The sequence below is a fragment of the Cetorhinus maximus genome, chromosome 1, assembly GCF_964194155.1.
Source record: "Cetorhinus maximus chromosome 1, sCetMax3.hap1.1, whole genome shotgun sequence".
Taxonomy (NCBI): domain Eukaryota; kingdom Metazoa; phylum Chordata; class Chondrichthyes; order Lamniformes; family Cetorhinidae; genus Cetorhinus; species Cetorhinus maximus.
Window position 1 is genome coordinate 204,053,864 of NC_135879.1, and position 15,931 is coordinate 204,069,794.

Below are 15,931 nucleotides of genomic sequence, written 5' to 3' on the forward strand. Positions count from 1 at the left end.
ATCTAAGGAATGTGATGATAAAGGTACAGATAGCCTTAGCGGGGGTGGGGTGGGGGGAGGGGATCGAAATAAGCTAAAAGTTTTTTTAAAGAGTTTTTCCAGGTATTTTTGTTTTTGTTCTGGATTTCCAGAATCTGCAGTTTTTTGCTTTTATCGCAGATTCTAAAGCCCACTTTGGTCTTCCTGAAGTGCAGTTAACTTTTAATGTTTTGATTCCGCCCCCCCCCCCAAAAATGTCCTTCGAGCCCAATAGAATAATGTTCTAACAATCATATGTATCTATGCAAATATCCAAGTCGCTTCAGTAGAAGCATATTCATACTTTGGATGAGCTGAACCCCATCTGGCTTTTTGTCACAGGATATCCCAGAGGCTCCAGAGAGGCTGATGACTGACGCAATCAATGAGCCTATACTCCTGTGTCGTTTTCCTGCTGAGATCAAATCCTTCTACATGCAACGCTGCCCAGAGGATCGCCGGCTGACTGAATCTGTGAGGACACTTTAGATTTTGCAGTGGTATGAAGTTACTGTGGAGCTGTATTTGAAGCCAATCCTAAAATTGCTTGGTTACATGTGTATCTAAACGAGGAATTATATTTAAGATGTTATCATTGCTGTCATTTGTCCACCAATAGTAAAATATTCAGCCTGGAGAAATAGCTCAAGAGTGCTTCACAAGATTGTATGACAAGTCCAAAAGGAAGCCCAAGAAGCAGAATTTGGGAGGGGTAACCAAAGACTTGGTCAGAGATGTGGGCTTTAAGGAAGGTAGCGAGGCCGAGGAGTTTGGAACAGGAATTCCAGCCCGCGGGGCTAGGGTGGATGAAAGCATCACCATTCCTGCAATGCTGAGACAAAGAGGAAGTGGAATGCACAGAGGAAAGAGGTTGGAGAATTTAGGAAGGGTTGTAGGGCTGAAGGAGATTTCAGTGATGCGCAAAGCAAGGTCATGGAGAGATTGAAAACAAGGATGAAAATCTTAAGTTTAAGGCATAGGGGAACAGGGAAGCGATGGGTATTCAAGGATGTCTGATAGGTGAACATGAATGGGTATGGAATGGGATACAGGAAGCAAATTTTTGAATGAGTCAGTTCATAGAAGGTGGATAATTAGATCCTACTAGGAGAGCACTGGCGTAGCTGAGTCTAGAGGAGCCAAAGGCACCAACGAGAGGTTTCAGTGTCTTATGTACGCAGAAGCAGATATTGATATTATAAAAGTGGAGAAGATGTGGGAACTGTTAAGTGAATGTTTGAATGCATTGGTGACATTTTTTATAAGGTGTACAAATTAATTTCTTTGGAAAGCTTTTCATTTGCACGCTTCCATTTTCTTTCTTGAAGGTATTTGTTCAAGCGATGTCAGCTTCCTTCTGTTCACTTTAAGTAGTAATTCTTCATATTTGAAACTAGGCAGTGTGGACATGGCCGTTGAGACTGATCTTGTTCTTACCCACTTGCCATACACGAACACACTCCAGCAAGTGTCACTGTATACCAACAGAATCAGTAAGGGGGAGATGGTGGTGTAGTGGTTTTGTCACTGGACTAGCAATCTAGAGGCTCAGGCAAATGTTCTAGGTGCACAGGTTCAAATCCCACCACATCAGCTGGAATTTGAATTCAGTTGATAAATTTGGAGTATAAAGCTAGTCTCAGTAATGGTGACCATGATGACAGTTATTATCGATTGCTGTGAAAACCTATCTGGCTCACTAATGTCCTGGTTGACTAAGGTCAGAAGTGGGGATGTTCACCAGTGATTAGTGTTGAATCCCATTTGTAACTCATACTGAAGCAGCAAGACCTGGACAACATTCAGGCTTGGGCTAACAAGTGAAAAGCAACATGATATACAAGTGCCAGGCAGTGACCATCTCCAACAAGAGAGAATCTAGCCATCTCCTCTTGATGCTCAGCAATATTGCCATCGCTGAATCCCTCACCATCAATACCCTAGGGGTTGCCATTGACCAGAAACTTAATTGGATCAGCCACATAATTACTGTGAGTACAAGAGCAGGTCAGAATTGTGAATTCAGTGGTGAGTACCTCACCTTCTGACCCCCTAAAGCCTGTCCAACACCAAGCACAAGTCAGGAATGTGATGGAATACTCTCCACTTGCCTGGATGAGTCCAGCAACTGCTTGACACTATTTAATACAAAGTAGCCGTCTTGATTGGCACCCCATCCACCACATTAAACATTCACTCCCTCTACCACAGCACACAGTGGATGCAGTTGTATCATAATATGCACTAGAAATTTTCCAAGGCTCCTTCGATAGCATCTCCCAAACTTGTGACCTCTACACCTAGAAAGAAAGGGCAGCAGATGTGTGGTAACACTACCATCTGCCAGTTCCCCTCCAAGTCTCTCACCATCCTGACTTGGAACTATATCGTCATTTCCTTCACTGTCACTGAGTCAAAATCCTGGAACTAACTCCCTTTGTAACAGCACTGTGGGTGTACCTACAGCACTCGAGCTGAAGCAGTTCAAGAAGGCGGCTCACCACTACCTTCTCAAGGGAAATTAGGGAAGGACAATAAATTGCCAGTAACATCCACATACCTTGAACGAACAAAGTCTTTTTTCAGATTTAAAATGCTGTACTAATAACAAATACTTTTTCTTTAATTTGTGAGGTTGATGTGTTAATGCCAAATGTTGGTGAAATTGTGGGCGGGTCAATGCGTATCTGGGACAGTGATGAGCTGTTGGATGGTTACAAACGTGAAGGTATTGATTCGACTCCATATTACTGGTACACTGACCAGGTAAGTTGGAACAGTATTTGTTAATTTATCGAAAGAAGCTCATAGCCTTTCCGTTTCACAGGGAAATTTAAGGGACTGTCCTTTACATTTCTTGTTTTGGTTAGATACATAACCCTTCTGAGAGTATCTGCAGGCATCTATTTTCTGCACATATGTGCAAGTGGTACTTGTGGAACCTCCCAATGTCTATATTTCTCGATGCAAAGCCTGAGAACCCCTTGGCCTGTTTAGGTTTGTATTACCCAATAAGTATATTTAGCAATCTCAGCCATCATAGGAAAAACAAAAGTCCATTCTCCTGCACTCACCACTCACCTCTCCCCACCCCAAACCAAGGCTTGCTGTGAGATTAAAAGATTTGGTCGGTGTAACTGTGTAATTGTTTATTCCTAACTTTGATAAACGCTTGTAGTGATACACTAATTCTGAATTTTTTAATGTGGACTATTCAGATTCTTCATTTTTAGTGTCTAGATTTTTCTGACATTTTTGTAACATGGAATTTTCACCCTAAAAGTTAATTTGATCTCCCTAATTTTTAGATTTTTTTCCCCAAATTGTTTTTCTTGTCAATTTTCCCTTCCTGTCTCCTGATGTGGGTTCTTTTCTTAGGCCCAGCTTTATGGGAGTAGGTTACCTTTTGATACCTTATATAAAAAAAAGTGGCCATTATTCCAGGCATATTTAATACAGGCAACAGGGTTCTTGCCCGCCAGCTGGTGAGCCAGCGAGAACCATGTGTCGCCTCCTTTGGGAAGGCCCGCCACATTAAGTGCCAATCAGGCACTTCAATCAGACCCACACCCTCCCCCACCTGCCTGGAAATGTGCAAGTAAACATAAAAACGTGACAGGATTTGCTTTGCATTAATTGCTCACTTCAGGACCTCAATTGGCGGCAGGCAGAAAAGCCATTCCTGCGTCTTGCAGCTCCGGACTTGATCAGGGCAGAGGCATGAAAGCAGTGGAACCCCCACCTGGCACCTTTCTGCCAATTAAATGACCCCCTGCCTCCAAATTTACTTCAGAAGCATGCATTAAATTCTGCCAATCATGTGTGATGTGTACACAATGTCAGTTTGGTTCACTTGTCTTTTACTCAGAAAGTTGCAGGTTAAAGCTCCACTCAAGGATTTGAGCTTATAATTCAGCCTAAATCACTAATGCAATACTGAAGGAGTGCTGCACTGTTTGATGAGTGTCTATTTCTGGTTCCTGTAGTGTAAGTGGGTGGTGCTTTTTAGCAATGAGTTCAATGTCCTGGGCAACATTCCATCAGCAAAAATAAATCAATTATTTGCCTCATTGCTGTTTATTGTTAGAAAGGAAAATTTAGCAGCCAATTTGCACACACAAGATACCGCAGACACTTCAACGTAACTCATTTAAGAACTTTAAGATATTGTGATAAGGTGACACATGTATGTAAACCTTTTTTGTTTGCACCATGCCCATTGGTAGCTGAGGGGACGCTACAACCGACATGTGTCCTGTTGCACCGAGTCCGGTGCACTTTTAGAACTGGTCGCTGGACAACAACTAAATACCTGGGCCTTTTTCCAAATCCTGCAACCTAAGAGCACTGAGACTAAATGTGAAAGAAAGTGCACCTTCTGCAACCCTTGGAACTCAGATTCAAACCCCACCCTATTTTCCCTATCACCTTCCTAGCCTTTTTGACTTAATAGGAAAATTAACTTGCATTTCTGTATTGGATCTTGCAGCATCCCAAAACATTTCCCAGCACACGAATTAATTTTGAAGTGTATTTGCTGTTATATTGGCAATCATTGCAACCATAGGTGCTATTTAAATGCAAGTTATTGTTGTAGCTGGCAAGTTCCTACAAGCTTCAAGGAAACAGGGAAACCAGGAGCAGCCATTTGGCCCTTCCAGCCTGCTCCACCATTCAATATGATCATGGCTGATCTTCTATCTCAACGCCATATTCCCGCTTTCTCTCCATACCCCTTGATGCCCCTTTTATCCAAAAATGTATCAGTTTCCTTCTTGAATATACTCGGTGACCTGGCCTCCACAGCCTTCTGTGGTAGAGAATTCCACAGGTTAAACACCCTCTGAGTGAAGAAATTTTCATCATCTTAGTCCCCATATCCTGAGACTGTGGCCCCTGGTTCTAGACTCTGCAACCAGGGGAAACATCCTCTCTGCATCCAGTCTGTCTAGCTCTGTTAGAATTTTATATGTTTCAATCAGATCCCCTCTCATTCTTCTAAACTCTAGTGAATACAGGCCCATTCGAACCAATTCCTCCTCATACGACAGTCCCGCCATCCCCGGTATCCGCCTAGTGAACCTTCGCTGCACTCCCTCTATGGCAAGTACATCCTTTCTGAGGTAGGGAGACCAAAACTGCACGCAATACTCCAGGTGTTGGCTCACCAAGGGCCCTGTATAACCACAGTAAGACATCCCTACTTCTGAACTCAAATCCTCTTGCAATGAAGGCCAACATACCATTTGCCTTCCTAATTGCTTGCTGCACCTGCCTGTTTACTTTTATTGACTGGTGCACAAGGACACCCAGACCCCTTTGTACATCCACATTTCCTAATATATCACCATTTAAATAATACTCTGCCTTTCTGTTTTTCACACCAAAGCGTATAACTTCACATTTATCCACGTTATGCTGCATTTGTCATGTGTTTGCCTGCGCACACAACTTGTCTAAATCACCCTGAAGCTGCCTTGCATCCTTCTCACAACCCCACCCAGTTTTGTGTCATCTGCAAACTTGGAAATATTGCATTTATTTCCCTCATCCAAGTTATTTATATATATCGTGAATAGCTGGGGCCCAAGCATTGATTCCTGCGGTACACCACTAGGAACCACCTGCCACCTGGAAAAAGACCCATTTATTCCCACTCTCTGGTTCCGGTCTGTCAACCAATTCTTAGTCCTTGCCAGTATATTACCCCTAATCCTATGTGCTTTAATTGTGCTCACTGTCCTCTTACGTGGGACCTTATTAAAAGCCACCTTGAAATACAAATACACCACATCCACCAGTTCTCCCTTATGTATTCTACTCGTTACATTCTCAAAAAAACGCCAGTAGATTAGTTAAGCATGATTTCCCTTTCATAAACCCATGCTGACTTTGTCTAATCCTATTAATGCTTTCCAAGTTTTCTGTTACCACATCTTTTATAATAGACTCTAGCATTTTCCCCACTACTGATGTTAGGCTAACTGGTCTGTAATTCTAAAATAAAAGCAAAAGACTGCGGATGCTGGAAATCGAAAACAAAAACAAAAATACCTGGAAAAACTCAGCAGGTCTGGCAGCATCTGTGGAAGGGAGCACAGTTAACGTTTTGAGTCCGCATGACTCTTCAACAGAACTAAGGAAAAATAGAAAAGGGGTGAAATATAAGCTGGTTTAAGGGGGGGAGGGGCAGTAGAGCTGGATAGAGGGCCAGTGATAGGTGGAGATAACCAAAAGATGTCACAGGCGAAAGGACAAAGAGATGTTGAAGGTGGTGATATTATCTAAAGGAATGTGCTGACTAAGGGTAGAAAGCAGGACAAGCAAGGTACAAATAGCCCTAGTGGGGGTGGGGTGGGGTGAAGGAATTGAAAAAGGCTAAAAGATAAAGATAAAACAATGGATGGAAATACATTTAAAAATAATGGGAAAAGAAAAATCTATATAAATTATTGGAAAAAAAACAAAAAGGAGGGGGAAAAAAATCAGAAAGGCGGTGGGGATGGAGGAGAGAGTTCATGATCTAAAATTATTGAACTCTGTAATTCTGTTTTTTTTCTCTCCCTTTTTTAAATAGTGGGATTACATTTGGCCACCCTCTAATTTGTAGGAACTGCTCCAGAGTCTATAGAATTTTGGAAGATGACCACCAATGCAACCAATATTTCCAGGGCCACTTCCTTTAGTACTCTGGGGTGTAGATTATCAGGCCCTGAAGATTTTTCAGCCTTCGACCCCTTTAATTTCTCTAGCACCATTTTTTTTTCACTAATACTGATTTTCTTCAATTCCTCCCTCTCACTAGACCCTTGGTTCCCTAACATTTCTGGGAAATTATTTGTGTCCTCTTTAGTGAAGACAGAGCCAAAATGTGTCAAATTCTTCTGCCATTTCTTTGTTCCCCATTTCTGATTGTAAGGGACCTACATTTGTCTTTGCTAATCTTTTTCTCTTAACATATTTATAGAAGTTTTTACAGTTAGTTTTTATGTTCCTTGCAAGTTTACGCTCATACTCCATTTTCCCTTTCTTGATCAACCTTTTTGTCTACTTTTGCTGAATTCTGAACAGCTCCCAATCCTTAGGCTTGCTGCCTTTTCTGGCAATTTTATGTCTCCTCTTTGGATATAATACTATCCCTAATTTCTTTTGTAAGCCATGGTTGAGCCACCTTTCCTGTTTTATTTTTGCACCAGACTGGAATGATTGTTGCAATTCATGCATATGTTCCTTAAATATTAGCCATTGCCTATCCACTTTTTAGTATTTTAGTATCCTTTTTAGTAAGGTTTCCCAATCCACCATTGCCAACTTGCGCCTCATACCGTCGTAGTTCCCTTGATTTGGATTCAGGATCCTAGTTTCGGATTCAACTTCTTCACTCTCCATCCTAATGAACAATTCTATCATTTTATGGTCGCTCTTCCCCAAGGGACCCCGCACAACAAGATTGTTAATTAATCCTTTCTCATTGCATAATACCCAGTCTTGGATAGCCTGCTCTTTAGTTGGTTCCTCAACATATTGTTCTAAAATACCATCACATACACTCTCCAGGAAATCCTCCACAGTATTATTGCTAGTTTGTTTTGTCCAATCTATATGTAGATTAAAGTCACCCATGACTACAGTTATTCTATGCGTCTCTAATTTCCTGCTTAATGCCTTCCCTTACATCTTCGTTACTGTTTGGAGGCTTATAGACAACCCCCACCAAGGTTTTCTGTCCCTTGGTGTTTTTTAATCTCCACCTAAACAGATTCCACATAATGATTTTCCAAGCCAATATCCTTCCTCACTATTGCATTGATTTCCTCCTATGCTAACAATGCTACCCGACCTCCTTTCCTATTTGTCTGTCCTTCCTAAATATTGAATACCCCTAGATGATCAGTTCCCATCCTTGGTCACCCTGCAGCCATGTTTCCGTAATTGCAACTATATCATAACCGTCTATATCTATTTGCGCTGTTAATTCATCTACCTTATTGCGAATGCTCTGTGCATTAAGATACAATGCCTTTAGACTTGTCTTTTTAACCTTGTTAGTCATCTTAGCTTTATTTTGCACTATGACTTCATTTATTTCTCGCCCTTGTTTTTTTCTGCCTTCCACTTTTGCTTCTTTCTTTTCTGTCTTTTGTTTCTACCCTTGTTTTCCCCCTCCTCTGTCTCCCTGCTTAGGTTCCCATCCCCCTGCTATTCTAGTTTAAACCCACCCCGACTGCACTAGCAAGCACCTCTTCCCCCCCCCCCCCCAAGAGGACATTGTTCCTAGCCCTGCCCAGATGCAACCTGTCCTGTTTCTACTGGTCCCACCTTCCCCAGAACCGGTCCCAGTCCTGCTCTGGGGGACCACCAGCTGTTTTACCTGCTCCCTCCTCTCGCGCTGGAAATCCAATTATATTTTTGTTGCTTGTGATAAATGAGATGTAAATATTATCCCGGTATCTGGGAGAACTCACTGCTGTTCTATGAAAAGTATCATGGAATCTTTCACATCCCCTTGACTAAGTTGATTGGATCTTGCTTTCGTGTCTCATCTGAAAGATGGTAGCTCTGATCATGCATCATTGTAGTAAAATGTCAGCCTGGATCAATGGCTTAAGCCTCATGGTGAGGCATGAATTCACCACCACCTGACTTGGGTAGATCAAGCTGAAGCTTAAGAAATTTAGTGAACTATATTCATGAAAATATTTTACTGATTGATAATGAAATCTAGGCTAAAAAGGCTTTGAGTACTGTTCTTCAATGTACATACTTCAGAATTCTTTCTAGTAGAGCCTTGTGGCTACTTGAAGAATTAATATCTTGTTTAGCTGACTTTGATTTTTGAATTTCCATCTACACTCTTATGTGTATTCTTATTCCTTCTAGCGTAAATATGGCAGTTGCCCTCATGGTGGTTATGGTCTGGGTCTGGAACGGTTCTTAACATGGCTTCTCAACAGACATCATATTCGTGATGTATGTTTGTATCCACGCTTCGTTCAACGTTGTAAACCATAACATCTGCTTGGTGTAACGCTGGAATAAAACAAATTTCATGTCCTTTATCGCTTGCGTAAAAAAGAGAAACTGCTAAATGATCAGCTGATCCATCAGCATCTGAAAGTACAGGCCATTATTTCAGGTGGAGACTCTCGGCTGTACCACTGATTTCGGTTATCTATATTTTAAGAATTGCATAAATACTGTACTGTAATGCGACATACCTCTGCCACCAGTGAGTCTTGTGTAATTATGATTTTCAGAATGCTTGTGTTCATAATTTACAGCAACAATAAATCATTCATAAAAATACTCTGTCCATTAGTTTTATTTTTCTGTGAATTCTCCTATCCCTGCAAAGTATTGTAAGGGAATAGAGAAATTTTTAAGTAAGTTATGTCTGTTTGGGTGTGTTTCGGAATAAGGGCTATCTTTTAAGTTTAATTTGTATTTCTGTAGTTTTGGTTTAAAAGGATAAAACCTGAGTTTTAGTTTTACTTTAAAAGATGTCTGCATTTTAATGAGATTTTATGACTCTTGAAGGGGACTTAAAACAATCAATGTATGAAAGGGGTTCAGAGAGAGACCCCACACAGACAAAGAAATCAAAAGCAGTTTGAGTTCAGTTGCAAGCAGTTGCCAGCAGAAGCAGCATTGGAGAGGGACAGATAGCAAGTCCCAAACTAAAGCTGAAGCCAGCTGCCAGAAGAAACAGGACACAGGAGAGGAAATTGCAAGGAGCAGGTTCCAAAAACAAAAGTCCCCAAATCCAGCAGAGTAGAACAGGAAAGGTTCCAAGAGGACAGTTAAATCAAAGGACAAGGACGGGAACCTGGAAAAGGTCCTGTTAAGAGCGAGGAGCAGAGAAAGGCTCCAAGTTTAAAGGGAGAAAGCTGCAGGGCATAGACTTAAAGCAAAATAGGCTTGCAAGAAGCCAGAAGATCCGAGGATACAACCAAAGGCCTGTAACTTTTTACTATGGGCATGTGAAGCATTAAGTTCTGTTGGCACAGCTGACTCAGTGAGGGAGAGTTTGTGGAAGGAAGCTTGAATGCATGTGGCAATCCAGGAGACTTGGTACCCTGGAGGTGGACCCTTGTGGAAGGCGTCTGAGAGAGAATGTCAGTTTGGGAGAAGATTCCAAAGCAAGTTCTTTGAGAGTAGAAATTGGAAATCCGTGTGTGAAAGACGGAGTTCAGTGGGAATGGTCGGTTCATCTTGTGACAAGCGTTTGGGGGGAGTTGATGAGAGATCCATAGCATTTCACGTTTGGGGGTGGCATCTGTCACTTGGTTTCAGAGTGTGGTGTGGCTGACCGCAGGTTGCCTATTGGTTTACATGGACCGAATACTTACTGTGAACATTAAGACTATAAGATAGCTTTTGTATCTTGTGTCATCCTTACAAATCTGAATATATCTGTAAAGCTATAGTTGTGGGTGAATGAGGATTGTAATATAGTTCATCTTTTCCTGTTTCATAAATGTTTTATTCTTTTGCTAAAAGTTCAGCTGACTCCAGTGACTCTGTTCAGTAGGCACTCCATGTATTGAAACAAAAAATAAAAGTTAGGATCTATCAAGCCGGCTTCCACCCTGGGATCTGGCTTGTCCAGTAGTAACAGCAGCTGGGATCATAACAATATGCACAGTTAATACTAATGACTGTAGCAAATAAAGGATGTGATGTGTTTGTTGCTTCAGCCCCCTAAACCTGATATATTTACAGCATGTGAAAGGTGCCCCCATTTCAGCATCATATATACTTTTTTTGGGTTTTTTTCAAGTCATTCGGAAAGAACCTGGTGCCAGCTACCAGGGTAAATGGACTGGTAAGTAACGGCACTGCCAGTATAATGTTAAATCATACAGACCAGATGGTCTCGAGTTGTGTTCCTGGTCAGATCAGGCTGAGCTGATCTCATTCTAGAGTTAAGGAAATGCATATATGTGGGCATTGCCTGAAGACTGGGCTTCCTACGACTTGCTTAATGATTGAGTAGCTTGCCAACACACACTACCAGCTGACACATAAGGACAAGGCATTGAAGACTGCTGATGTCAGTGGAGCACATTTCAGCAAAAGTGGATGAAGGCTGCTTAAATGATTTGTCTCGGCATTCCATACAGTATGACAGTTTTTGACGTTTTCCTTAAAACATTTCTAACCAATCACTGGTCATCTGTCCTAATAGCATCTTAAGTGGCTTGGTGTCAATTTTTTCTTATTCCACGGGGTGTGGGCATTACTGGCAAGGCCAGCATTTATTGCCCACCGCAATTTCCCTTGAGAAGATGGTGGTGAACCACTGTAGTTCATGTGATGTAGGTACACCCAGACTGCCATTAGGAAGGGAGCTCCAGGATTTTTGACCCAGCAACGGTGAAGGGAGAACAATACAGTTCCAAGTCAGAATGGTGTGTGGTTTGGAGGGGAATCTGCAGGTGGTGGCATTCCCATGCACCTGCTGCCTTTGCCCTTTGTGGTAGTAGAAGTCATGGGTTTGGATGGTGCTGTTGAAGGAGTCTTGGTGGTCGCTGTAGTGCACCATGTAGATGTTAGACACTGCTGCTACTGTGCATCAGTGGTGAGAATGAATGTTGAAGGTGGTTGATGGGGTACCAATCAAGCGGGCCGTTTTGTCTTGGATGATGTTGAGTTTCTTGTGTTGTTGGAGCTGTGCTCATCCAGGCAAGTGGAGAGTATTCCATCACACTCCTGACTTTCTTTTAGATGATGCACAGGCTTTGGAGTCAGGAGGTGAGCTACTTGCTGCACAATTTGAAGCCTCTGACCTGCTCTTGTAGCCACAGTACATGGCTGGCCCAGTTCAGTTTCTGGTCAATGATACTGATAGTGAGGGATTCAGCAATGCTAATGCCATTCAATGTCAAGGGGAGATGGTTAGATTCTCTCTTGTTGGAGATGGTCATTGCCTGGCACTTGAGTGGAGCGAATCTAACTTGCTATTTAGCCCAAGCCTGAATGTTGTCCAGGTCCTGCTGCATATGGACATAGACTGCTTCAGTATCTGAGGAGTCATGAATGGTGCTGAACATCTGCAAACATCCCCACTTCTGACCTTATGCTGGAGGGAAAGTCATTGCTGGAGCAGCTGGCAATGGTTGGACCTCAGACACTACCCTGAGGAACTCCTGCAATGATGTCCTGGAACTGAGATGGCTGATCTCCAATGGCCACAACCATCTTTCTTTGTGGTGGTGTTGATGACACTCCTGTAAAGTAGCTTGGGAAATTCTTCTACGTTAAAGGTGTTATAAAAATGCAAGTTGTTTTCCTGGAATGTTTGGATATAAAGTTTCTAATTGCCTAGACATGGAAGGTTTGAAGTAATCATCTACACTATAATGTCAGACAATTCAGTTCTTAATTTAAATATTTTTTATCATGTAGTGAAATAACAGTGACAGTGTTTGTAGTACAAGGGCACAGAAGTGCTGATGAATACAAAACATACAGTAAATATGCCTGCAATTGATATTATGCAGACCCATAACGATATTATTTCAAAAAGAGCAGGGGAGTTCTGTCTCATTCAATATTTCTCCCCTCAATCAATGTTGTTATTTACCTCATAGTGTGTGGGACTTGCTGTACGTTGGGGGAAGCTGTGGCATCGTGGTATTTTCACTGGACTAATATTCCAGAGACCTAGGGGTAATGCTTTGTGGACCTGGGTTTGCATTCCACCACAGCAGATGGTGAAATTTGAATTTTAAAAAAATCTGGAATTAAAAGTCTCATGATGACCTTGAAACCATTGCTGATTGTTGTAAAAACCCATCTGGCTCACTAAATGTCCTTTAAATTAGGAGTTGAGATGACCGCTGTTAAATTATTGACATTTTCTGACATTCTTAATGCACTGGAACATTCATTCTCTAATCATAGAACAAATCATTTGAAACTAATCATTGAAGAACATGTACAATTGAATGAATTTTTCATTTGTTAATGCCTGGAGTTTACTGGGACCAGCTTCCAATGAAATTGGCAGACTTCCGAGCATTAGAATCATGGAATGATAGCAAGGGCAGGCCATTTGGCCCATTGTGTCTGTACAGGTGCTAGTCCCAGACCCTTGCTTTTTTCCCATAGCCCTGCAAATTTTCTATCTTCAAGCATTTATCTAACTTCCTTTTGAAAACTTATTGAATCTGCTTCCACCACCCTTTAAGGCAGTGCATTCCAGACCATGATAACTCGCTGCTTTTACGATCTCAGTCAAGACCAGTGACTTTTGTATTTAAAAAAAAATCTGAAATCCCAGTATTTACTGAAATAATGAAGTCTCAAGATTCTACAGTTTAAAATGTAACTCCTCTATTCAAGAAAGGAGGGAGAAAGAAAGCAGTGAACTGCAGGCCAATTAGCCTAACATCTGTCATAGGGAAAATGTTGGAATCTATTATTAAGGAGGTTATAGCAGTGCACTTAGAAAATCTCAATGCATTCAGGCAAACTTAATATGGTTTTTGTGAAAGGGGAAGTCATATTGATTAATTTATTAGCATTCTTTGAGGAAGTAACGAGCAAAGTCGATAAAGGGGAAGTTGCAGATACAATGTGCTTAGATTTCCAGAAGGCATTTGACAAGATGTCACATCATGCTAAGGCCTCAACAACTTGCAATCTACATCAATGACTTGGATGAAGGGTTCAAGTGTATAGTTACTAAATTTGCCTACGACACAAAAACAGGCAAGAAGAGTAAGTTGTGAAAGAACATAGAAGCAGGAGTAGGCCATTCAGCCCATCCAGCCTGCTCTGCCATTCAGTTACATCATGGCTGATTATTACCGCAATGCCTCTTTCCTACGCTATCCCTATAACCCTTGATGTCATTAGTATGCAGAAATCTATCGATTTCTGTCTTGAACATGCTTGATGATTAAGTTTCCACAGCCCTCTGAGATGGAGAATTCCAAATATTCACCACCCACTGAGTGAAGAAATTCCTCTCATCTCAGTCTTGAATGGCTTACCCCTTGCCCTGGTTCTAGACTTGCCAGCCAGGGGGAACATCCTATCTACATCCACCATGTCATGCCCTGTAGAATTTTGTAAGTTTCAACGAGATCATCTCTCATTCTTTGAAACTCTAGAGAATACAGGCCCAGTTTCCTCAATCTCTCCTCATATTTAAGAGTCACCCACATTGGCCAGGCCAGGTAAGGACCACAGATTTCCTCCCCTAAAGGACAGTTTTTACAACAATTGACAATGGTTTCGTGGTCATCAGACTTTTAATTCCGGATTTTTATTGAGTCTGCCGTGGCGGGATTCGAACCCTAGTCCCCAGAGCATCACCCTGGGGCTCTAGATTACTAGTCCAGTGGACCATGTGCTGGAAAATGGGATTAGGCTGGGTGGCTCATTTTTCAGCTGGCGCAAACAGGGTGGGCAGAGTGGCCTCCCTTTCTGCTGTAAATTTTTCTACATTTTCTGAATAACTGGAAGGGAGGGATGTGAGGAGAGGCAGGGGAGTGGCAGTACATGAATTGCTCCTTAGGAGAGCCAGCACGGACTTGATGGGCCATATGGCTTCCTTCTGTGCTTTAACAACTCTATGATTCTAACCCTCCGATATATCTGTGCTCGTCTTATTCTGCTCTCTTGTGCATTCCCAATCATAACTGCTCCATCATTGGTGGCCACGCCATCAGTTGCCTAGGCCCAAAACTCTGGAGTATCCTCCCTAAACCTCTCTGCCTCTCTACCTGCCATTTCTCCTTTAACACACTTCTTAAAACCTACCTCATTGACCAAGTTTTTGGTCATCTGACCTAATATCTCATGTGGCTCAGTGTCATACTTATTGTTATGCTCCATTGAAGTGCTCTGTAATATTTCATTGTGTTAAAGGTGCTACATAAATATAAATTGCTGCTGTTCTAGACCGTGGGACAACTCTCCCAATTTGGACATACGTCTCCAGATGTTAATGAAGAAAACTTTGCAGGGTTGTCTCAGTTGGGTGTTTTTTTCATTCATTCTTTGGATGTGAGCATTACTGGGAAGTTCAGTATTGATTGCCCATCCCTGTTTGCCTTTGAGAAGATGGTGGTGAGCCGTCTTCTTGAACTGCTGCAGTCCTTGTGGTTTAGGTACAACCACAGTGCTGATAGGGAGGGAGTTCCAGAATTTTGATCCAGTAATAGTGGAGGAACTGCGATATAGTTCCAAGTCAGGATGGTGTGCGACTTGGAGGGGAACTTGCAGGTGGTGTTCCCATGCGCCTGGAGCCCTTGTTCTTCTAGGTGGTAGAGGTCATGGGTTTGGAAGTTGCCATTGAAGAAGCCTTGGTGAGTTGCTGCAGTGCATCTTGTAGATGGTACGCACTGCTGAGAAAGTGCACAAGTGGTGGAGGGAGTGCTGATGAAGCAGGCTGCGTTGTCCTGGATGATGTTGAATTTTTTGTGTGTTGGAGTTGCAGTAATCCAGGCAATTGGAGAATATTCTATCACACTCCTGACCTATGCTTTGTAGCTGGTGGACAGGCTTTGGGGAGTCAGGAGGCGAGTGGAACAATGCTTTTGTCATGTCCAGATCTGATGCCTGGATCAATGCTGGGTGGTCCATCAACTTTAGCCACCACTTTCGGACACTGAAAAGTGCCCGGTCTGCCTCAAATTACCCTGGAAAGGCAAAACAATGCAAAAATTTGAACAACATGCCAGGAAGATATAATTTTCATAATGTTAATGGAATTTATTGTAAAGTAGAAATAGTGCCTGTGTGTGGGAGTTAATTGAATTAGAGACAGCTGGTCTGAAGGCTTTGATGTATCAAGAAGAGAAGCTAGGTTTGAAATGTTAAATAGGTAAACATGGCTGGAGTGTTAGAATGTGAGGTGTAGCAGCTCGGCCTAAGTGGAATGCTCCTCCTATGCGATGTG

The 15,931-nt window shown here is 42.1% G+C and overlaps 1 protein-coding gene across 1 annotated transcript in view; it reads left to right on the forward strand.

Moving 5' to 3' along the window:
* nars1 (asparaginyl-tRNA synthetase 1) overlaps positions 1-9,324 on the forward strand; it is a 36,692-nt gene extending 27,368 nt beyond the window's left edge. The window contains exons 13-15 of the mRNA XM_078552067.1: positions 361-492; positions 2,653-2,784; positions 8,899-9,324. Of these exons, the coding sequence (XP_078408193.1) occupies positions 361-492; positions 2,653-2,784; positions 8,899-9,030 (396 nt within the window). The 3' untranslated portion in view covers positions 9,031-9,324. The remainder of the gene's footprint in view (positions 1-360; positions 493-2,652; positions 2,785-8,898) is intronic.
* Positions 9,325-15,931: the final 6,607 nt, after the last annotated feature.